Consider the following 22,245-nt stretch of genomic DNA (forward strand, 5'->3'; position numbering starts at 1 on the left):
TAACTCAGTACTTTCTTCATGGTAAATGATATTGTTATTACTATTGATAGTTGTATCACCATAATAACATAAAATTTTTACTGTAGAAGACATGTTTTGTGAAAATCATAACAAAATACAATGTTAACTTGTAAATATACCAAATTATTCAAGTTACATTAAAAAACTTAAAATTAACAAAAATCATAAACTAAACCCTAAAACACTAACATTAATATAATCAACACAACATAATTCATCTACTTTTCTTACCAAATAAGACAATGTATACACTTACTTAACTAATGTTATATCTAATTAATCTTAACTTAACTAATTTTATATCTAATTAATCTTAAATTATAGTTCAATTCGATAAAATCAACGAAACCCCTAACCTAAACCCTATAACTTTTATCTTAAAAAAATCATAAATTAGCCAAGTAAAATAACAAATTAATTGAGAAAAAGGTGAATATACCTCAGATTGGTTAAATGTCGTGTTTATGGGTAGTAGTGGTATAAATAGTAGTGATAGTAGGGAGAAATCATTGGTTGTAGCGGGTAAATGGTTAGAGAAAGAATCGGCGGTTGAAAGAGAAGGAAATGTAAGGTTTGTCATGAGGAAGAGAGAGACAAATAATTTTTAGTGGAAAGAGAGATTAGCTTGCCTGATATGAGAGTAATGATGAGAGGAGGGAAAAACAAGGAAAAAGAGAAAGAAATAAATGGAGAAGAAAAGGAAAGGAGATTGTCTTCTAAATAATTAGTTAGGTGGATATACATATATTACATGCGTGATCTATAAGCGGTATATTTACTATATATGTGATTAGTTATAGTGTGTGTGGGGTATATGTGTGATTATTATTTTTTATATTAGAGTGAAAATTATTTTTTTAATTATTCTAGTTTGTGAAATAAATTTATCCCTTTACCAATTAAAAAAAAATACCTCCTCTCAATAAGACACATGAAAGGAAATTACATAGCATTAAATAATGTGTTTTTAGCAGCCATCATTATAAATGGGTATTTGTTATTTATGGTGTGCCGGTGATTTTTTTAATTGTTTATAATTATTTTTTTTATTTTTAAATTATTTTTGTGATTTTTTTAATTGTTTATAATTTTTTTTTAAATTATTTTAATGTGTTTATTTTAAATTATTTTTAAAAATAAAAAAATATTTAAATATATTTTTAAATAAAACACAATTTAAAATAAAACAACTATTTTTAACAATATAAAACATGATGTAGGGCATAATACTCGTGCAATGTGAACTCATTGGTGAAGAACGAGGACCACCAGCACTCACTGTCTCCCTCACAGAACCTGGCACACGTGCTACCATGAGAATGGTCATTATCTCCGAAAAGGAGGAGGAGAAGAAGAAATTTCCTTGACCGTACATCAAATTAATGGTTGGTTTACATTCTCAATCTGTTATTTGCTGCCAGCTCCATACAATCCTGTCCTCCTATCCAAGCCTTCAGACGAAACATCGAGTGAAATTCATGGCTGCATGCTGCTAAAGCTACTCAGCTGCTGCTGCTGCTGCTGCTCTGTAAGTATTTTATTATTTGCTCATGTATGAAACCGAAGTTTCTTGAAATTGCTTTCAACTTGCACTTCTTAAAATGGTCTGCTTTAAATTCCCGTGTCTTGTCTTTCATGTGATTAAATTCCCATATCAAGATAAAGCCACTTTTCACAGCTGTTGTTGTTGACTTCTTTTGGTTGCTCGCTTCCGGTTAACTTTAAATGGAAAGCAGTTTTTAAGCCAATTGTCATGTTTCATGTGCTCTTTAAATGCTCCTCTTTTCTCTGTATGGTTTTGGTTGGTTCAATTCACTTATCAGGAGTAACTACTGATTTGTGGATAATATATTGGTATCATGGTTATTTCTTACTGCTGATTATCTCTTCCAATATCTTCTTTGCTTATGGCTTTCTGCTTCTCTCAGATAATATATTATATATTGCTTGCCTTTTTAATATTCATGTATTTCTAAGATCTGAGAGAAGGCATATCTTTTTTGGGATCTGGCACTGTTTAGATATGGAGTTTGCAATTGATTCATTTATCTTTTGCTGTGTTTTGTAAGGGTTGTAGGATTAAATATGCTCTTTGTTGTCTTTGTTCTTTGCAGAATCAATAAAAGAAAAAGGGAAAAAAAAAAGAGAGAGAGGGTTTTTGAATAGGAAAATCACCATGAAGTTAATTTGGGTTCTGGTGTTGTTGGTTTGCTACAATGGGGTTTGCCTAGATGGTGTTACTACAAATGTAACTACAAGACCTCCTTTTGTGAACATTGGAGCTCTTTTGTCATACAATACTACAATTGGAAAAGTTGCAAAAGTTGCAATACAAGCTGCAGTTGATGACGTGAATTCTGACCCATCTGTTCTTGGTGGAACTAAGCTAAGGCTTCAGATGCAGAATGCTAATCAAAGTGGATTTCTTGGCATTGTTGAGTGTACATCCTTTATTATCTCTTGCTTGTTCTTTTCATTTCTCCTTCAAATTCATTTCTTGGATTTCAAAGATGGATTATGATTCTTCATCTTAATCTCACTGGTGATTGCAGCTTTGAAGTTCATGGAAACTGATACTGTGGCCATAATTGGTCCCCAGTCTTCAGTGACAGCTCATGTAATATCTTTTGTAGCAAATGAGCTCCAAGTTCCTTTATTATCATATTCATCCACAGATCCTACTCTTTCTTCACTTCAGTTCCCATACTTTATCATGACCTCCCGGAATGACCTGTATCAGATGGCTGCTATAGCTGAAATTGTCGACTATTATGGATGGAGAGAGGTGATAGCAATTTATGGGGATGATGATTATGGGAGAAATGGGATAGCTGCATTAAGTGATAAACTTGCGGAGAGACGATGTAAAATCTCATATAAAGCACCTCTGACCCCTACAGCAACCCAGCAGGAGATCACTGATCTGCTAGTTGAGGTGGCATTAACGGAGTCCCGGATTCTTGTTGTTCATACTTTTTCCAGTTGGGGTCCAGTTGTATTCAGTGTTGCTCAATATCTTGGCATGATGGGACCTGGATACGTGTGGATTGCTACTAATTGGCTCTCCACTCTCTTAGAAACTGATTCTCTCTCATCAGATACATTGGATCATATTCAAGGAGTTCTTACATTGCGTATGTACACTCCAGATTCAGAACTCAAAAGGAAGTTTATATCTAGGTGGAGCAACTTGACTAGAGGGACAACAGGCTATGGCCTTAATCCTATAGGTCTGAGTACCTATGGTCTATATGCTTATGACACAGTATGGTTACTTGCTCGTGCAATCAATGCTTTTTTAGATCAAGGAGGCAACATTTCATTTTCAACTGAATCAAGACTAGCTCAGCTATCCGGAGGGAGTTTGCATCTTGATGCTATGAGCATTTTCAATGGAGGAAAGCTGTTACGTGAAAACATTTTGCAGGCTAACATGACTGGCGTGACAGGCCAACTCAAGTTTGATCCTGATGGGAATCTCATTAATCCTGCTTATGAAGTCATTAATGTGATTGGCAATGGGATCAGAAAGATTGGTTATTGGTCTAATTATTCTGGTTTATCTGTCGTGCCTCCAGAAACTCTTTACTCTAAACCTCCTAATCGTTCCAGCTCTAGTCAAAATTTATACAGTGTTGTTTGGCCAGGCCAAACGGCACAGAAGCCTCGTGGGTGGGTTTTCCCAAACAATGGAAGACATTTGAGAATCGGTGTCCCAAATCGCGTTAGTTATCGAGAATTTGTCTCCCAAGTACCAGGCACTGATATGTTTACTGGGTACTGCATTGATGTTTTCACTGCTGCTATCAACTTGTTGCCATATGCTGTCCCATATAAATTAATTCCATATGGAGATGGAATTAATAACCCAAGTAGCACTGAGCTTGTACGTTTGATCACAGCGGGTGTGAGTATTCTAAAACAAAACTTTGCAGATTTTCAAAGTACAATGGTTCTCTTCTTTTTATTCGGTTTTCATCTTTCATATAGGTCTATGATGCAGCAATAGGTGATATTGCAATCATCACGAACAGAACGAGGATGGCCGACTTTACACAGCCATATATCGAGTCTGGGCTAGTTGTAGTAGCTCCTGTTAAAAAAATGAATTCTAGTGCTTGGTCATTTCTGAAGCCATTTACTCGACAGATGTGGGGGGTCACGGCACTCTTTTTCATCATTGTGGGTGCTGTTGTTTGGATTTTGGAGCATAGGTTGAATGATGATTTCAGAGGACCTCCTAGAAGACAACTGATTACTATTCTATGGTAAGCATCTTACAACGTCCTATAGATTGTTTAGGGATGGTTCTTCACTTTGACTTTTTCTATATTCTTTTCAATTTCTGTCAGGTTATCTCAATATCTTGAACAAATTATTACAATATCAGTTTCTCTTTTGGCTTGAGTTGCTCAATCTCTTAAGATCATGCTTGGCTTCTGCAGGTTTAGCTTTTCAACTTGGTTCTTTGCCCACAGTAAGTTGAAATGAAAATCATTTAATTGTCCTTTCTAATAGCCACCACAATAAAGTAGCTTCAATCTGACAAGTTGCTTTCTCCTATTTAATGTAGGAGAAAATACCATCAGCACTCTTGGTCGCTTTGTATTAATTATATGGCTGTTTGTGGTTCTTATAATTAACTCAAGCTATACAGCGAGCTTGACCTCAATCCTTACAGTTCAGCAGCTTACTTCTCCTATCAAAGGCATAGATAGTTTAATATCAAGCAAAGATCCAATTGGTTACCAGCAGGGCTCATTTACCCGAGATTATCTAATTAATGAACTTGGCATTCACAAATCCAGGCTCATTTCACTTAAGATGCCAGAAGACTATACTAAAGCCTTGAAAGATGGTCCTCATAAGGGTGGTGTGGCTGCTGTGGTTGATGAACGCGCGTACGTAGAGCTCTTCCTCTCAAATCAATGTGAATTCAGTATCGTGGGTCAAGAGTTCACCAAGAATGGATGGGGATTTGTAAGTGCATCAAAATGGCACAATTATTGCATGATTCTGTTGTTCATTCTAGACTCTTTTATTGGATAGTGAATGCCATGTGTCTTTTGTCTTTCACATTTCCAGCTTATGAAAATGTGTGTTCTTCATTTACCAGGCATTTCCAAGAGACTCGCCTTTAGCAGTGGATTTGTCAACTGCCATTCTGAAACTATCAGAGAATGGGGATCTGCAAAGGATCCATGACAAATGGCTTATGAGAAGTGCATGCAGTTCACAAGGCACAAAGTTCGAAGTGGACAGGCTTGACCTAAGAAGCTTCTGGGGCCTATATTTGATATGTGGAATAGCTTGCTTGCTTGCTCTCTTCATATATTTTCTGAAGATGGTGCGGCAGTTCAGTCGGCACTACTCATCGGAGTTAGATTCTTCTGGTCGAAGCTCAACATCTGCACGTCTTCAAACATTTCTTTCATTTGTTGACGAAAAGGAACTGGAAGTGAAAAGCCGCTCCAAGAGAAGGCAGCTGGAAATGGCCTCTAATCGAAATGAATCCATGGACAATTACAGCTCCAAGAGACGACACATTGAGTCACCTCCAGATGGAAGTCCACAAGCTAGTAATGATGCCTAGTTATCCATCATCGATGTACAGTCAGTCGGCAGTGTTTACTTTTAGGGTGATCACGATACCCGTCAACTTCAACCACTCGAAGGATATGCAGGTAATGTTGAAGAGAATCATTGGCAGCAACCTTTAGTTCTCGAGTTAGAATAGAAAGATTCAGGAGTTATATGTATGCTTTTATTGTAATGAATCAATTATCTGGTATGTTTGTGTTTTCATCCTCTCTTTGGTTGGGTTAAATCTCATCCATTGAATTAAAAAATATAAAATTCAAAGTGAGAGAATTACAGTGTAAAAATACATATTCAATTTCATTGTAGTCTAAAAATTTATTTTATTTATTTTTCAATTTTAAGTTAGAAAAAGAAAAGAGAAACACCTTAGAAAAAACAACAATGAAGTTATTATTTGGCTACAATTTGGTAACAAAAGTAAGATTTTTGTGTTTATGATTTTTTTTTCCTCGAGAAGAGTTTAATGAAGATGTTTTCTGTCTTTAAACATAGAACAAAAAAGCAGATTATGTTTGGTTTTGATTTTTTTTAATCTGGTTGATTTTTAAACTTTTTTGTGTGTTTTATGATTGTTTGGGTTTTAATGGTGTTCTTGAATAAAAATAGATAAAAAAAATGATCTTTAGAATAAAAAAAGACACTTTTCTTTTGTCCAAAGCAGGTAAGCCTTGAGGTCCTGCACAGAATGTGGAGCTTCACATCTCAAGCAGCAATTTGATAGAAAGGATATGGAAATATTACATGAAAGTTATTCTCTGGATCGTTCACAAATGTATATATAGGTAAGACCATATCAGAAGGGATCTTGTGCAAAAATAGACTAGAAAAATTACCAGCATAACAAAATATTTGGATTGCATGCAAGAATCATATTTACCAGTAACCCCACTATGTACTCGGGCTGGGCTATGCCGCTAAGGGACCTTTTGCCAGCATATAAACTCCTCGTGTCTTCCCTTCATACAGCATAGCCCAAAGGGAAGAATCCTCCTCGTTCTTGGCAATTGTATGGATTTTAAGCACGCCTCGCTAAGCCTGTGATTAACTTGGTTTGATTGTAAATGCCCTAAGGTAAGTTGCAAAATGACAAGCACAAAGAAGCAATACATTTGATGAAAAAATATATTTTGAGAACAAGACGGTATGAGCACATGACAAGAGATGATGGGCGGATTTGGACTCCGAGAGATCTTGACTTACATTGTCCAGTCTCCAATTTTTAGTGATGTCCTCGTGCAGGAACCACCATGGCCCATTTTTGGAGATTAATCTAGCACGAAATGAGAGTGCAGTAGGAATTAGTAGCAAGAACATTTGTCAACATTCTGAATTGCCGATGGTATAGGTAGAATAATCAGACATGAAACCATACGACAAACAATTCAGTTTGGGATCCAAATTCGAGTACATGCAATGACCAGGGTTGATCCTAGTAGTTTAAATGTTACAGAAACATTGTTGCACGTCAGTTCATTACCTCATATATCCGGCGACCGTCCGCAAGCCCATGAAAAGAGTTAGTCCAGACCAAACTCCATAGAGACCAACAATTGAGGGTGCATAGAGAATAAATGCAGAAGAAATTGCCCCAACCATCATCTAGTATTATTTGTACAAATGTTAGGGCATATTTGGAAGAACAAACTGTGCTATAAAATCATGGCAGAAACCCTATGAATGCAATCCATCATGAGATCAAAACTTACCATAGACCATGCAGCATATGAAAAATCAGATATGCCATAATGCAGGCCGTCAAATATGTAAGCAAGCGCATTGATAGGTTGACTAGCACTAACAAACTGTTGAACATTTAGACAAGATTGGATAGAGTAAATTAATTAAAACAGGCAGAAGGAAGATGGTGACAGCTAATAAAGTTAGCTGAAATTTTGAAATCAAGGAACTAGAGCAAACATGGATACATACCAGCAGCCCAGATCTGACTATTGCTAGTACCTCTGCGTCTTTAGTGAACATGGTTGCTATAGAACTAAACGACACACCCAATATGATTGCTAAGGAAATGCCAGTAATCAATCCAATCTGGTGGAATCATATGACATGTTATTGATCAGCATGAAGCCCAGAGAAGAAACAGTATGAAATAAAACGAAATATCTTACTAAGCACAGCCAAATACTAGAACTGTCACCTTCAAAGCAGAGAATGTAATTTCTTTCACAGTGCTGTAGTCACCTTTTGCAGAAGAGCTTGCAATAAGGGCCTGCAAGAAATATGGTTTTCTTTTATCATCGGAGAATCTTGAAGGATGTACGACAATAAGATAAATGAGAGAATAACACGAACTGCAAAAGTAGGAAGGCTGAATGTCCTACGATTTACATGGCTCCACCCCTGATCTTATTCACATGATTATATACGAACTATGATTCACACATGGGCAATCCAAGAACCTCCTAATGAAAGGATATCTATAGGTTGCTAAATTATTAAGCTCTGAACTCATAGAATGCAATTGAAATTGGTTATCTGCTAAGAGTTGTCACCTAGAAGAAGTTTGAATACAGAGTTAGAAAAAGGTAAACTGTGAATTGGCCTTACCTGACTAGATGCAGCTTGAGCATCTGCAAGAAGTGAAACTGACAGCCACACTTGTAAACATATTTGATGAGCTGCCATTGGTAGTGCTCCTTGACGAGCAGCCATTGATGTGCTCAAAGTTATGGTCATGACAGCAGCTAAAGTTCTCCCAAGAAGAAAACCACCTGAAAAGATAGTTTATCCTTTAGAATCTCTTTTTTTTAGAAAAAAAAAAACATAAATTTTTAAGGTTAGTCAAATCTCTAGAATTTGCAGAGAGGAAGGAGTATCCAACAGAAAGAACAAATACTGAGAAAAATAAAAAATTAACATGCTTGTCTGCAACACATTTTAACAAGAATTCATAAGGAAAATTGAAGTATATATATTAAATCAACACAGTAGGAGCATATTTCCAATAATAATTAAACAAATTTAAATGATTTATACAAATTATTGAGATCAAGCAGATCTGCCAATCTACAAAGAACATTTTGCAAGCAAAATTGCAACATCTATTTATACTCTAAACCAAATTTTGAGTGATAGTTCTTTTAAGCCTAAGAGAATCCATGTTGTAAAATTTTCTTCTATAGATCAGAGTAGAACAGGAAAATAATCGTCGCAGTTTACGCAATCAAGCATATACCTCAAAGTTTAAAGTTCATAATTTTCAAGAATATAGTAATTCCAAAAGTAATTTTGAACTTCAGCATCAGAAACGCTATTTTAGACCAGAGATTTTTCCTTCGGACCACAATATGATAGTTTATCATATTAATCAAATCTAAGTGCAGAGGTATTCCTAGGTTAGTATTATTAAAACAACACTAAGACTAGGTACATATTTCAACACGTTCTGACAAAAAGAAACCATCACAACATAGCAAACATATAGTTGTTAAAATCTTCGTGGATATATAAAAGTTGATCATGGCTAAATGCATCAGAACCCTAAGACTTACCAGAGCTGAGGTAGCCACCACAATCCAAGCTTTGGACATTCGGAAGGGACAAAATTGTCCTTTTGTTAAGATACCAGATCATGAGAAAGGCAACCACGTATCTGAAATTTTTTATTCAAAGCCATTATTTATGATGCTCACTATAGAGGGAGCAAAAGAAAATGTAGCACAGTAAAAGAACATACTGAGACACAACGGTTGAGATGGCAGCTCCAGTTACACCCAAGCCAAAATAGTTCATCAGCAAGGGGAACAAGAGTACAGCTGAAAAATTGCCAAACCCTGCAAATAAATATTCCAACTCGGTCAGATCAATATAATACTTACACTTACTGAATCGGAAATCTTGTTGGAAGCATGCATATCCTAACATATGATTGTTCTAACAATTCATCGAATGTAGTCTTAGACCATCATTCATGTAATTTTAATGCCAGGTAAAGAAAGTGAAGATTCTAGCTGTGGATATGTGATGCTTACTGATGCTGTTAAATATGGTGCCCTTTGTGCCAATTTCATCTAATCAAAGTAGATATGTGATGCATACTGATGTTGTTACATTTATGCTCTATGCCTGTTAAAGAAACTAAAAATAACCTAATGACTTGTAGGTATTTAAAAATTCCAGCCAAACACCTGCCTAGACACAGGACAGGAGTCTTAGTGTCCTTAAACCCACGAAAAATGCCCTGAATGGCCAGATAAACTACAACTGCTGGAGCACCAATTGCCCTGAGTTTGAGAAATCTTTCTGCTGGGATGCGCATTGGTGAAGCCTGTGCAGAAAATTAGGTTCAGAAAACAGTCAACACAGTAAATAAAAATATCACATGAGACACAATTTTCAGTAACAGGAGAAAAGAAGAATTGATATGGTAAATGAAGTATCAGGTGTACTTACAGGTGGTATGCCCATCATATTGAGAAATATTCCGGATCCTAGATACATAGCCAAAGCCTCAAATACACCAATTCCAGCTGCTAAGACTAAAGCCGTAGAGACAGAAGGCAGTGACTTTCTTTCAGCCATTTCATCTTCAGGGTGGAGATGACCTTTACATCAAACAACTTCAAGTTTACACTACCAATCTTCCAATTCTGCGCTCATACGATACAGTTGCATGTCCGCTAGAAGCTTGACTAACACATGTTAATAACTTATATTTACCTGAAGTAGACTTGCTAGCATTCCTTGAGATGTCTTCAGCCACAAATGAAGTTGCTACACTGAGGAGAGGTATATTAAAAACCTTTGATAGGATATTGAATATTGACATGGAAACTCCTGCTGTTGCTAACTCCAAAGGACCTTTTTGAACATAAAAAGTTTAAGAGCTCACTAAGCTGTTGCTGTTTTCCAATAGAACATTCGTAAATCTAGATTCACCAGGAAATACCTACCCAATCTACCGACATAAGCTGTTTCCATGAGTTGTGCTAAAGGTTCAATTGCTTGTCCAGCAATTGCTGGTATAGAAAGCCTTATGAGTTCATTTTGGACACTAGGCGTGCGTGATTGACTGGCTATTGGTGGCCCTGTTGAGTCACTGAAAGATAACCAAGAATATATACGTGTAAGAAAAGTAATAATTATAATCACAATATCTTCAAAGAGAGACATCCTAAATGATGCAGCCAGCCAAGATTGAAAGAATAAATACAAGTACGGTGCGATGACATTTATCGTTACTACACAAAGCAGATCACATATACATGAAAACAAACCCTGAAGGCGAATTGAATTAGAAGTAGTAAATCTTACTAGATTCCCTTGCTTATAGATCTCCCATTGTTTGAAGCCAATCTCTCCTCGACACTCGAAAGATTCAAGCTATATTCTGAAGTTTGCCGATCAAAGATTGACCCACAACACTTGGTGAAAATGTTGAATCTCAGTCCCCTCTTATTGCTCACCACAAAATGACAAAGATGAGGAACTTTTATTTCATCTTTTAATGTAAAAGCTTCACCCCTTTTATTCACTCTTCTTTCACGTCTTTTACCAGTGACTCCATAAAAGTGTAAACCTCTAAGTTGAGTAACAGTCATCTTTGCCAATGAATAGATTGGTCTATTAGTTCTGTATAATCAAGTGCAGAGATCAAAGGAACCTGTGTAAACTGGGCAAAAAACAAACCAAAGTTAGATTTCCCTCTGAATTTCCTATTGACATTCAATCCAATATCATTCCCCTTAAGCAAACAATGCTAAAAGAAGAAGAAGAAGAAGTTAAAGGCTTGCCCTTTGGTTGCTGAGAAAACAGTTAAAAAGAAGAAATAGCACTCTGCCATTTTTGTGATTTGCTACATAGGATCAAGGACTACCAGAATTTCAGTCAAATTATTCTCTCTTGACTGTATTACTATGAGGCGACTCATCCAAATTACAATTATCAACTAAAAAGTAGCCAAAACTACACAACATGATATTCAACAAAATTATTTTCCTTTTTTTTTTCGTTTATCTTGTTTTCTTGGCAACTTCAGAGATAGAATAACAAAAACGAAGAAAACCCAACAACACAAGCAATTTCAAGCACATTTCTATTTAGCTGCTGAGGAAACAACCTCTCTTTAAGTATAAAAAACAACTCCTCTCTTTTCAATCTCTGCTCTTTTTTTATAATCAACTGAAATGGTATCCTTACAGACTAGGGGTTAAAACACAGAATTCAAACAATGTAAGCACTGAGAGATCACTTACAAGAGTGGAAAGAGTCTGGAGACCAAGCAACGACCCAGAAACTGAGAGAGCAAAACTAGTGGCTGCAAATGTGGCGGGATCCTGTAGCACACTAGTACTAAGAAGATGATTAAAGTAATGGCTATTATTTGTATTGCATAAGATGGCAGAGTTGGGGCGGGGTAGTTGAACTTGATGACCGACAGCTTTGCTCGATGAGTGATTGCTACTGAGGTTCTGTGATGTTACTATCGTTTTAGAATATATTGTTGCGTCCACCTTGTCTGATTCTTATTCCCTCAACAATCAGTGACTAGGATGCCTAGTTGAAAAAATCAACCAATCAGTAAGCATCCATAGTGTTAAACGTGAAAATTATTTTATTTTATGTTTTTACTAATACTCTGGAGATAGAACAATTAATATAAGTAATTAAATTAAGAGAAGAAGTAATATCCTTGGAATCATGAATGGGATTCTTAAGAATAAATTTGCTAAATGAGCTGTAAACCCAACAGCCATGATCGTTGGAGCCTCGTGACTGATTGAGAATGAACACGAGGCTGCCATTTCTTCTAAGGTCATCAATCAGAACATGGCAATTTTCAACATGGCCTAGCATTATCAATGCAATGACAATGATCTCTTGACCTTTCTTCGTATCCTCTTTCCACCTGGCGTACAAATTCTATTCCTAACACATGCATGATTTCTGTGCCCAAAATAATGCTTAGTGCTTAGTCGGTTCAATAATCGTTCTCGTTTTCCCAGCAAGCATTTTTTTTTTTAAAAAAAAAAAACCATTAAATATAAGTATGGAGCCCTGATTGGAGCACCTCTAGAAATATTTCACTTTTGAAATTCTCAGAAATTAGGTAAGTGAATTCATATTGGATTGCTCTTTCTGATCCAAAAACAATTTATTCTTCACCGTGGGAAGAGATGAATCTTCAAAGTTCTTAGTATTTAACTTTTTATGTGAAAGTTAATTCATTGTTGGACTATATTTGTTTCTCGGAATTTATTTTTTAAAAAATTATTTTTTAAAGCTATATTTGTTTCTCAGAATTTATTTTTTTTGAAAAATTATTTTTCAAATTTTTTTGTTTTTATTTGCTATTAAAAAAGTTGGTAAACGAAAAATATTTTCTAGTTAAAAAAATTTGGCAGTCAAAAACATTTGACATGATTTTCAAGAAAGTGTTTTTCTTAAAAATTTGAATGAAATTTTTTTTTTGAAAGTTATGAAAAATTTTGAAATATCATATCTGATTTTCAAGAAAGTGTTTCCCTTAAAAATTTAGATGGAAAAAACATTTTGGAAGTTATGAAAATTTTTAAAATATCATATTATTTGCTGATTATATTAAATTTGATCGTCAAACTTTTGATTGCTTATATATTTTGTTTTGAATATTTATTTTTTAATTTCATCTCTTAAAATTTAATTTTTATATTAACTTTGTTCCTCATTTTTATAATTGTTATTTGTTTTTTTCTATCATTTTTTTTATTTAATTTTTTTATCTATTAAATTTGATTCTTATTTTTATAATTGTTACTTATTTTATTTGAAAAAATTTATGAAATGTTAATTATTATTATTTTAATTTCTTCTGCTTTTATTTTTATTTTTTTTAAATTTGATCTTTATTATTTTGGTTATTATTTATTTTATTTGAGATAATTTATGAAATTATATTTGTTTTCAATTTTATTCTCATTCAACTTTTTAATTTGTAAGATTTGTTCCTCATTATTTTAATAAACTTGAAAAAAATAAAATATTAATAAGTTATTTCTCATCTCATTTTCCATGATATAACCAAATACTGAAAAATATTTTCTAACTTATTTTTCATTACACTACCAAATATTAGAAAATAATTTACTTTTCTGAAATTTACTTTTCAAAAGGAAACTACTTTCCAGCAAACAAACAGAACCTTAAGAGTATTATTTCATATTTTAATCATAATTATAATACTTAATTTGAGGTGTTTAGAACACATATCAAATCTCTTAATCACACATCAATGTATTAGCCCAAGTTTTTTATTTAAATTATTCAAAACTATATTTTTCTTATAAAAAAATCAGGTTTTTTCATTAAAATAGCCCTAATCAAACTTTAAATTAATATATTGACATGTCAATTCAAACATGATATTATAATCATAATTTTTAATTTTATGTGGATAATTTACTTTAAACTTAAGATCGAAGAAACTTAATTTTAATATGTGAGTGAAAATATCTGGCACTAGTTCTTTTATACACAAATAATAATAATAATAGTAAAAGATCATAAAATAACTTATTAACTATTTTTTATATACTTAAAGATGAAAATTTTACTCAAATTTAATAGATACTAATCAAATTAAATGAATACAATTTTTTTATTCAATCGAACTTGGGTAAAACTCAAAGGCAAAAACTCAGGTTTTGATTGAGTATAGATACTAATTTATCCTACTCGAAACTCAATCCAAACCTAACTCAAAATGTATGAACAACTTTAAAGTTTGAAAAAAATTACATTTATATTAAGCTATATATGTAAAGAAAATTAGAGTTCTTTTTCTAGCGTTACCTCCCTTCCTTTTACTTGTTTATCAATTCAACAACTTCCTTTTGATTGTGACTAATATTTTTTTATTTTATATACCAAGTTATATACATAAAGAAGAAATGTAACTTGAATTTCTCGCTCACATATAGCTTATAATTGTCCTTTTCTCCTCCTAATAATAAATTTGTAAAACTCACTCCCTTTTTATTTCTATTCATCATGATTGTTCGCTAATTTTAAAATGTTTTAATAGTTTTTTATAATTATGATAAATTTTTCTTATTATGTATTTATAATTTTAAAGTGGTATCTTCAATCAATAGTCATGTTTGATGTAGGTTCTTTTATGTCTGACTCAATTAAGAGAACTTTGTAATTTAAAATTGTAGTTTTAAGTTAATTTGTTCAAACTTTGCAATTTAAGAGTTACTCGTACATGTACTCGAATAATTCCAAAATTATATTACAAAGTTACATAAGAATCAATATAATTAAACCCACTTCACACAAATATTAGTTAAACTAAAGAACTAACTAAATACTTAAAATAACTTGAATGTAAAGTAAACTTAATAACTTAAAAAATAAATATTTATATTCATAAAGTAATTCATACTGTAATTACATTTATGAATTGAAACTCCTAGGTAATGAAATATCTTTTTGGTATTGTATATGGAATTGAAACTATAAGCTTACTAATTATAAAGAAAAATACATGTTTACTTTAATACCATATACTATTTTATTGCCTATAGAATTACTACTTACAAACTATCACTTATAAGCTATCATTTACTGATTTTAGGTTTGTAAGGTCTTAAGAGCTTGATAAAACTTAAATGCAGTGATTTGAGTTTAAGTTGTTGTTGATTTTTTTTTTTTTGTCTTGATCTTCTTTATAATCCATTTATATAGTTAGTTGTGTGATGTTTTCATTAACTATTTGTTAACTACTAATAACTTTGTATTTTTAAAGGTTCCTTCCATAATCTCACATACACAAAAGCTATTGCTGCATTTTAATTATGTGGCTTGGTACATCTTCTTATAGAGTTAATCATATGTGCATGTTCTTTCCTTTACATATGGTAATATCCTTTAATACTAGTTATCATATAACTTTTTTATGCCTTTTTATTTATCTATTTCTCATATATTTTTTGTAATACAAGACTTATCCCTTAAAACAAATTGCCTATTAGTGAATACAAACTAACGGGTACTCTTAATTAATAGGTATATTGAGAATTAAATTTAAAATTTACATAAATTTTGTCTTAAAAAATATTTTTGTTTAACATATGTGAATGTTAGAGTAATGATTGACACTCTTTCCGAAGTAAATTTGAATATAAATTTTTAAATTTTGAATTATGTCCTATTCTTTTATTTTTTATATAAAAACTTTTATTAATATATTCATTTGCTTATCTTTATCATTATCCTTCTTTTGCTTTTTACCTTTTGTCTTCTTTAAGGTAATAATTAACTAAGATTACAACCCAAACCAAATAGTTCCACTCACCATAAACAAAGTTCATGTTTTTTTGTTTCCATATATAAGTTTACTCCTATAAACTTTATGGGATTTTTACTTGATTCTTTATAAAATATATTTTTACCTTGAATTTCTTAACTCTTCCATCAAATAAACTTTGTCTTTCAAATCTATGATATACCTAGATGATTAACTCCACCATATATTAGGTCTAGCTGTTTAGGTGGATCCAGACATGACAAAAATTCCTCTTGGCATCGAAAAGGAAATTTTAAACTTTTCTAATAAGGCAAGCCCTTTTATTTTTCATCTGATTGGCTTTTCCTAAATTAATTGGGAATTTTTCTCTAGATATACATCTAACCTAATCAAATTATGGCTTTTTTCAATTACTGTTGTGAACAACCTTTATGCTACTTTGTTAAAGCATAGCTCCATTAAAGAAAAATGAAAAACAAAATTGATATCTTTTTTTATCTTACTTTAAATCATTTCCCTCATGTGAACCTTACCCTTTTATTTATAATGTTCACCTTGTAAGCTATTTTATTGAAGCATAGCTCTGTTAAAGAAAAATGGAAGAAATAATAAATTGATATCTTTTTTTATCTTACTTTAAATCATTTCCCTTGTGTGAACTTTACCCTTTTATTTATAATAATGACCTTGTGAGATTCCAACTTCAATTATGTTCACACCAGGTCTGGTCTTGTAACCATCATTTTAGAGGATGTTGTATTATTAACTAAATGCTCCCTTATTAGATTTAATTTGATATCAATTATTTGTATAATTAGTTACAAACAGATTATACAAATCTGGAAGAGGAAGGCGGGCTTCCAATATTTGTAAAGTTTGAAGAGTTTTTTTAAGAGGTTTGCTTTAGAACTTCTATAAGGTAATAATATTAAAGCCATGAAATTTAGGTTTTTATCTAATTTGGATTTATAGATATCTGGTTGCTTGTAAAGGTGCATTTATAAATAACAGTTGCCTTGGTTTAGTTATGCTTTTCTTTTACCATAATGACTATTTAATTTTAACTCCTCTATTTTTGGGTATGACATTTAAGAATTTACACTATGCTATCGAAGAAATTGTTTTGTGGTTAGTTGGAGGCCTATTTTCCTCCATGTTACTCTAGAGTTGCTACTTTAAATACTAGTAAGGTTTTTTTTCTTATGGTCACTTTTATAACCTTACTATATATAAGTTTCTCCATGTTTTTCCTCTTTTTTTTTTTTTCAATTTTCGAGTGTATTTATAGGGTTTTGCTAGAGCTCTTGATGGATTCAAACATCGATTGATCAAAGCTTAGCCATATGATCAAAATGAGAGAGCTTTAAATAAAAGTTAATAATTGGAACCTCTGTCCTTCAATGGTTTTAGGATGGTGATTTTGCAACAAGCTTGACTTTTCGAGATTTTGGTGGTTTTTTCAAACTTGGAGACTAATGAGCTTGTTTGGATATATTCATGCTCAATTTAAAGGATTATAGTTCCATATTCATTTATTTAAAGGTGCCAACTCGATTAGCCGAGAATTTAAAAATATCGTAATGGTTGATCGAGTACAAGATGTTGTTAACCTCATTAAAGGAAATGAGATGTAAACATTTGATGAAAGTAGTTGATCTTTGTAGAGAAGGTTTTTTTTAGTTGAATGGTGGTGGTTACATTCCCAGAAGTGATTGAAGATGCCACATTCATTTGTCTGAAGATGCCTACTCAATCAGCCAAAAATATCAAGAAGAAGCTAATTAATGATTGAAAGATACATCATTTAGGTCAAACCCTAAAAATTCAGGTTTTTAATTTGGTATCTAACAAATTTCACTTTAGTCTATATTCTTCCAATTTCTTTTAATTTCACTTGTAATTACCTCTTAAACTTTTAATTTCATGCAATATTACTCTGTCAAACTTGATCATCAGCCTAAAAGTTGACAGCTTGTTTCATTTTAGTCATTGGTTATAAAATTGCGCATTTTAACCCTCAATTGATTAAAAAAACCTCTAATTTATTCAATTTCAACCCATGCATTCACATGTTTTTTTCCAGTTTGGTCCTTGCTTTGGAGGTTCTTCAATCAAGTCCCTAATTGCTCATCAAACTTTAATATTTATGCAATTAAGCCCTGATGTTTGACTAAATTAACACTTTAAAATTACAATTTGACCCCATACTTTACTTTCTTCCTGATATTTGACTAAATTAACACTTTAAAATTGCAATTTGACCCCATACTTTACTTTCTTCCAATGAAAACCTAACTTGACTTCAAAAATCAATTTTTCTTGCAATTAAGTTCTCAATAAAATTAATTAAGCCTTGCAAAATTTTCATCGAGTCCTTAACTATTTAAATTTATATTTCTTTACTCCAAATAAAAATATTATCACTAATGAGCTAATTTTACTAATCTTATACATTTTGGTCCTTCATCACCAAAATAGGTAATCTTCTAGGCTTTGTTTCTTAATATCCTTTTGTATTTTAGATTTTTTTTTCTAATTTTTCTCGATTTTTTATAGGTTTAAAAATGAGTAACAACAAATTTATTTAGTTTAATTTTGTATGTGTTTGAATTTTTGTTTGTTACTTTCTTTTATAAGTTTAAATTTCACTCTAGAGACATTTAATAATATTAAGTAATCATAATACTTTTAGTTGAACAAAATCAAACTTAAATAATTGCAATTAATTTTTTTTTTAATAACATAAATTGAGGACATCCGACACCAATAAGTCATCATAAAACAGCTTCGCGTGTTGTATAAATACAAAAACAATGTCATCCAAGCTGCACAATCCAAGAGAAGTAAGTCGAACCATGATAACTGTGAATAGAGGAAAGAGGGCATGCCATAGAACCATCGACATAACCAAGCACACCTTGACCTGGAGATACTAAATATACCAATGTAAGCATATGCTGTGAGAGTGATGCTTAATTTGTTACTCATTTCATGCCAACAAACTGCCTTCAACAATTGGCAAGGCTGGTGTTGGCATTGACCATCTCCCTCATAGCGAATTTTTGCACTTTTCCAGAGAAATTGACTGGTAATTCCCCAAACACTATAGTTCTTGGAATCATAAGGTCTGGCAATTGATCATCACAGAACTCAATAATCTCTTCAGCACTAGCACCAAAACCTTCCTTCAATTTCACAAATGCACATGGCACCTCATTCAAAAGAGCATCAGGCTGTCCAACAACGGCAGCCTCTGAAACCTTTGGATGACTTAACAATACTGCTTCCACCTCTAATGTGCTTATAGCCTCCCCCCCTGAGATGATAATATCCTTAGCTCGGTCCTTCATTTGTAAGTAACCATTCGGATGCCTTACTCCAAGGTCTCCTGTATGAAACCATCCACCCTTTAAGGTTTCTTGAGTAATTTCTGTACTTTTCAGGTACCCTGACATCAAAATGTTGCCTCTAAACATCACTTCACCAATGGTTTTCCCATCATTCGGTACGCTTTCCATGGTCTTTGGATCCTTTACATCAACCCCTTCAAGTAAAAGGTTGTGGAGTCCTTCTCGCCTCCTGATTTCTTCTTGTTCAATTTCGAACGTAGAATCCGATTCAGATTTCCATGGCCTCATAGTTGCTGGACCAAGAGCTTCTGTCATGCCGTAACCATGATACACATTAAATCCCAAACCTTCAACCTTGGTCAGAATCTCTGAATTTGGCAATGATCCGGCCACAACAACATTAACACCGCATGGAAATGGACTTTGGGAACTAACTCTAGCTGGTGCATTTGCAATGGTGTTCAAAATAGAGAATCTCTGAATTTGGCAATGAACCGGCCACAACAACATTAACACTGCATGGAAATGGACTTTGGGAACTAGCTCTGGCTGGTGCATTTGCAATGGTGTTCAAAATAGCTGGTGGGCCGCAGAAGTGAGTTACCTTGTGAAGAGATACGGCATCGAATATGATTTCTGCCGAGACATTTCTGAGGCAGATATTGGTACCACCAATGGCAGCCATTGCCCAAGTAAGGCACCATCCATTGCATCGAAACATGTCCACTGTCCATAGAAACACTGGCATTTGTCTCATGTCAAATCTGAATATCTCAGCCAAGGAGTTGAGATAGGCAGCTCTGTGACTGTATATCACTCCTTTAGGTTTTCCAGTTGAACCTGAAGTGTAATTAACTGAAATCGGATCACATTCGTTGTTCGGTCGGATTATCCTAAAATCATCTCTCCCCATTTCAAGAAGACAATTGTAATCCAGGTCACTGGCAATGTGTTTGTGGTCCATTGAAGAAGATTTGTCACACTCGGGGATTACCACAAGGTGGGGTGGGTTGACTTTTTTCTGAGAGAGGAGGTCCAGTGCCTTAAGCACAGCATCAGTGAACTGGTAATCCACAAAAATGAGTTTGGCCTCCAGTTGTTCTAATGCCAAAGCCAATGTGGATGCATCTAACCTGGTGTTAAGCGCAGAAATAACTGCCCCAGCCATCGGAACACCAAAATGTAATTCATAAAGTGCCGGAACATTAGGGGCCAAAGCTACCACCTGGTCATGAAAGAAAACTATTAGAAATGACGAGATTTCATTACCATTTTGGCCAAATTTAAGACCCAGTGACAAAACATTGGTAGAATAACTTGAGATGACGCAAAGTTCATGAATAATAGACCGAATCTCTTCTGAATTTTTTGATCAAAGGAAACTTAGTTTCTAGTTAATTTTTTTTTTTTTTCAATTTCGTTTACTAATTATTTTCTTGGAATGCCATCGTTCCACTAAGGCTCCATTCATTAACAAATGGAATCTCACATGTATCCAACATAACATTTGTACGTACCACCTGATAAAAGAATGAAATTTCAAGTACAAGTAGTTGTCTATACTTAAAAGCTTTTTTGTCTTCACTCATCAACATTTAGTTTTGATAAAACCAAATTTCACATGCTATAACAACCTTCCAAAGGCTTAAATATTAAAAATCACGGCCGGGTGATGTATTTAGACACAACTATCCATGAGTTTAGCATCTAATTTGAGCCCACGACACTAGGTTAGTTCCATGGTTGAACCTAGCAGAAATAGGCCCAGATAGCATCAGGTGCTAGGCACATTCCCAGCACCCCAAACGCTAAATGTCCCCAGTATCCCATAGGCTCGGGCATGCGTTCAAGCCTAACGTGAATGGAATTAAACAGCGCATCTAATTATATTTTTATATTTAACTGGATCTTGTAACTCCTTTGAGCTTAACAGTCCTTTTAGAATTTTTCCAGTACTCCAACCAATTTTGTTAAAGATTTTTTTTTACAGGTTTTTTAATATTTTATATTAATTTAATATATATTATTTTAAATAAAATATAATTTAATATACTACACTAATTTAAAGAAATGAAATAACTTTTGAGCCTCTTATCTCTATAAAAAGATAATACTCATTAGCTATAAATACCTTGTGAATTCACCAAGTTTAAAATTCACAATCTCTTTATTTTTAATATTTTTAGCATACATGTTTTCAAAACCTATCTCTCTAAAATATTATTGTATTTTTTCTTTCTACAAAGTTATTGACTTAAACATTTTAGAATCTCCTCACCTATCAAAAGTGATTTGTTGTAGATACCAGTTATAAACCACTCTGGCTTATAAGGCATCAGCCACATTGGCTTACTAGGCATTAGCTACCAGTCACCTGTGTTTTTCATATCAAGTTACTAAACACATTGGTTAGGAGAATACATTAGATTGGTAGAACTAAGATATTAACAATTTATCCAATACATAAGTCTTATTCCTAAGATACTTGAATTCTTTAGGACATCATCATTGGTGCCATCTATGAGAAATTGATAAAAAAAAAAAACGATTAGTTTTTAAAACTTGTTTTTGATATTTTCATATCATTCAATGGCACACAACCAAGATACATTTGGGCTAAGGCATGTGATGAATGTATTTGTTACCGCCATCATGAGCATTTTTTTCCATCCATACCTTTAACAATTTATCAACCAGGTGCAAGTCTTTACGTAAGTCATGTTGGCAATGTAGGGACAAAAATCATACCTTGCCACTATTGTAAGTTTTGGCACTTATGGTAACACACTTAACCTTATCACCATTATTATTGGTCACTCTTAGCACTTATAGGTCATTGCACTACAAAAAAAAGCATGGTAAATGACATTTAGAATAGTATTTTTTCTTAATACTCACCAAATCCCTTTTAAGGATTGCTCCTTGATTGATACTTAAAAGTGTATTTTTATCAAGGTTTTATACGAGTCCAAATCTAAAAAGGCCATTTTCAAGTCCAAATTGTAGCAACAACAAAGAAGCCCGAAT

The 22,245-nt window shown here is 33.2% G+C and overlaps 3 protein-coding genes across 9 annotated transcripts in view; 1 reads left to right on the forward strand and 2 right to left on the reverse strand.

Annotated features, from left to right (window-relative positions):
• The first annotated feature begins 1,330 nt into the window (after positions 1–1,330).
• On the forward strand, positions 1,331–5,892 carry LOC105124051 (glutamate receptor 3.6-like). Of its 6 annotated transcripts, none has more exons than XM_011023901.1 (7): positions 1,331–1,549; positions 2,136–2,462; positions 2,574–3,928; positions 4,012–4,289; positions 4,467–4,498; positions 4,595–5,001; positions 5,138–5,892. In XM_011023901.1, exons 2-7 carry the CDS (start codon positions 2,198–2,200, stop codon positions 5,612–5,614), a joined length of 2,814 nt encoding a protein of 937 aa, XP_011022203.1. In that variant the 5' UTR covers positions 1,331–1,549; positions 2,136–2,197; the 3' UTR covers positions 5,615–5,892. The 6 variants fall into 6 exon arrangements, with proteins under 6 accessions (XP_011022203.1, XP_011022202.1, XP_011022201.1 ...); XM_011023900.1 differs by having other exon boundaries at positions 1,331–1,541; XM_011023899.1 differs by lacking the exon at positions 1,331–1,549 and adding an exon at positions 1,569–1,822 and having other exon boundaries at positions 2,136–2,456.
• Positions 5,893–6,318: 426 nt separating this feature from the next.
• On the reverse strand, positions 6,319–12,226 carry LOC105124052 (MATE efflux family protein 3, chloroplastic-like). Of its 2 annotated transcripts, none has more exons than XM_011023905.1 (15): positions 11,835–12,226; positions 10,894–11,251; positions 10,533–10,678; positions 10,300–10,440; positions 10,033–10,184; positions 9,772–9,907; positions 9,317–9,413; positions 9,132–9,232; positions 8,188–8,351; positions 7,778–7,849; positions 7,552–7,668; positions 7,329–7,424; positions 7,100–7,221; positions 6,823–6,892; positions 6,319–6,657 (listed from the first exon to the last, which is right to left on the reverse strand). In XM_011023905.1, the coding sequence occupies exons 2-15, from the start codon at positions 11,178–11,180 to the stop codon at positions 6,652–6,654; spliced, it is 1,707 nt and encodes a 568-aa protein (XP_011022207.1). In that variant the 5' UTR covers positions 11,181–11,251; positions 11,835–12,226; the 3' UTR covers positions 6,319–6,651. The 2 variants fall into 2 exon arrangements, with proteins under 2 accessions (XP_011022207.1, XP_011022206.1); XM_011023904.1 differs by having other exon boundaries at positions 6,611–6,688.
• Positions 12,227–18,695: 6,469 nt separating this feature from the next.
• The window catches only part of LOC105124053 (probable acyl-activating enzyme 1, peroxisomal), a 9,665-nt gene continuing 6,115 nt past the window's right edge, over positions 18,696–22,245 (reverse strand). Inside the window, exons 2-4 of the mRNA XM_011023906.1 lie at positions 19,759–20,443; positions 18,876–19,652; positions 18,696–18,765 (exon numbers count right to left, since the gene is read on the reverse strand). Coding sequence (XP_011022208.1) covers positions 18,877–19,652; positions 19,759–20,443 — 1,461 coding nt within the window. The 3' untranslated portion in view covers positions 18,696–18,765; position 18,876. The remainder of the gene's footprint in view (positions 18,766–18,875; positions 19,653–19,758; positions 20,444–22,245) is intronic.

The sequence above is a fragment of the Populus euphratica genome, unplaced genomic scaffold, assembly GCF_000495115.2.
Source record: "Populus euphratica unplaced genomic scaffold, PopEup_1.0 scaffold12.1, whole genome shotgun sequence".
Taxonomy (NCBI): Eukaryota; Viridiplantae; Streptophyta; class Magnoliopsida; order Malpighiales; family Salicaceae; genus Populus; species Populus euphratica.

Coding starts and splice junctions, on each gene's coding strand:
- LOC105124051 (XM_011023897.1), top strand. CDS start 1,795: ATGCTCCTCTTTTCTCTGTATGGTTTTG. Junction 1,823..2,135: donor CTTTTCTCTGTATGGTTTTG/GTTGGTTCAATT, acceptor TGTTCTTTGCAG/AATCAATAAAAGAAAAAGGG. Junction 2,463..2,573: donor ATTTCTTGGCATTGTTGAGT/GTACATCCTTTA, acceptor TGGTGATTGCAG/CTTTGAAGTTCATGGAAACT.
- LOC105124052 (XM_011023904.1), bottom strand. CDS start 11,180: ATGACTGTTACTCAACTTAGAGGTTTACACTTTTATGGAGTCACTGGT. Junction 9,233..9,316: donor ATCTCAACCGTTGTGTCTCA/GTATGTTCTTTT, acceptor AAAAAATTTCAG/ATACGTGGTTGCCTTTCTCA. Junction 8,352..9,131: donor TGGTGGCTACCTCAGCTCTG/GTAAGTCTTAGG, acceptor CTATCTTTTCAG/GTGGTTTTCTTCTTGGGAGA.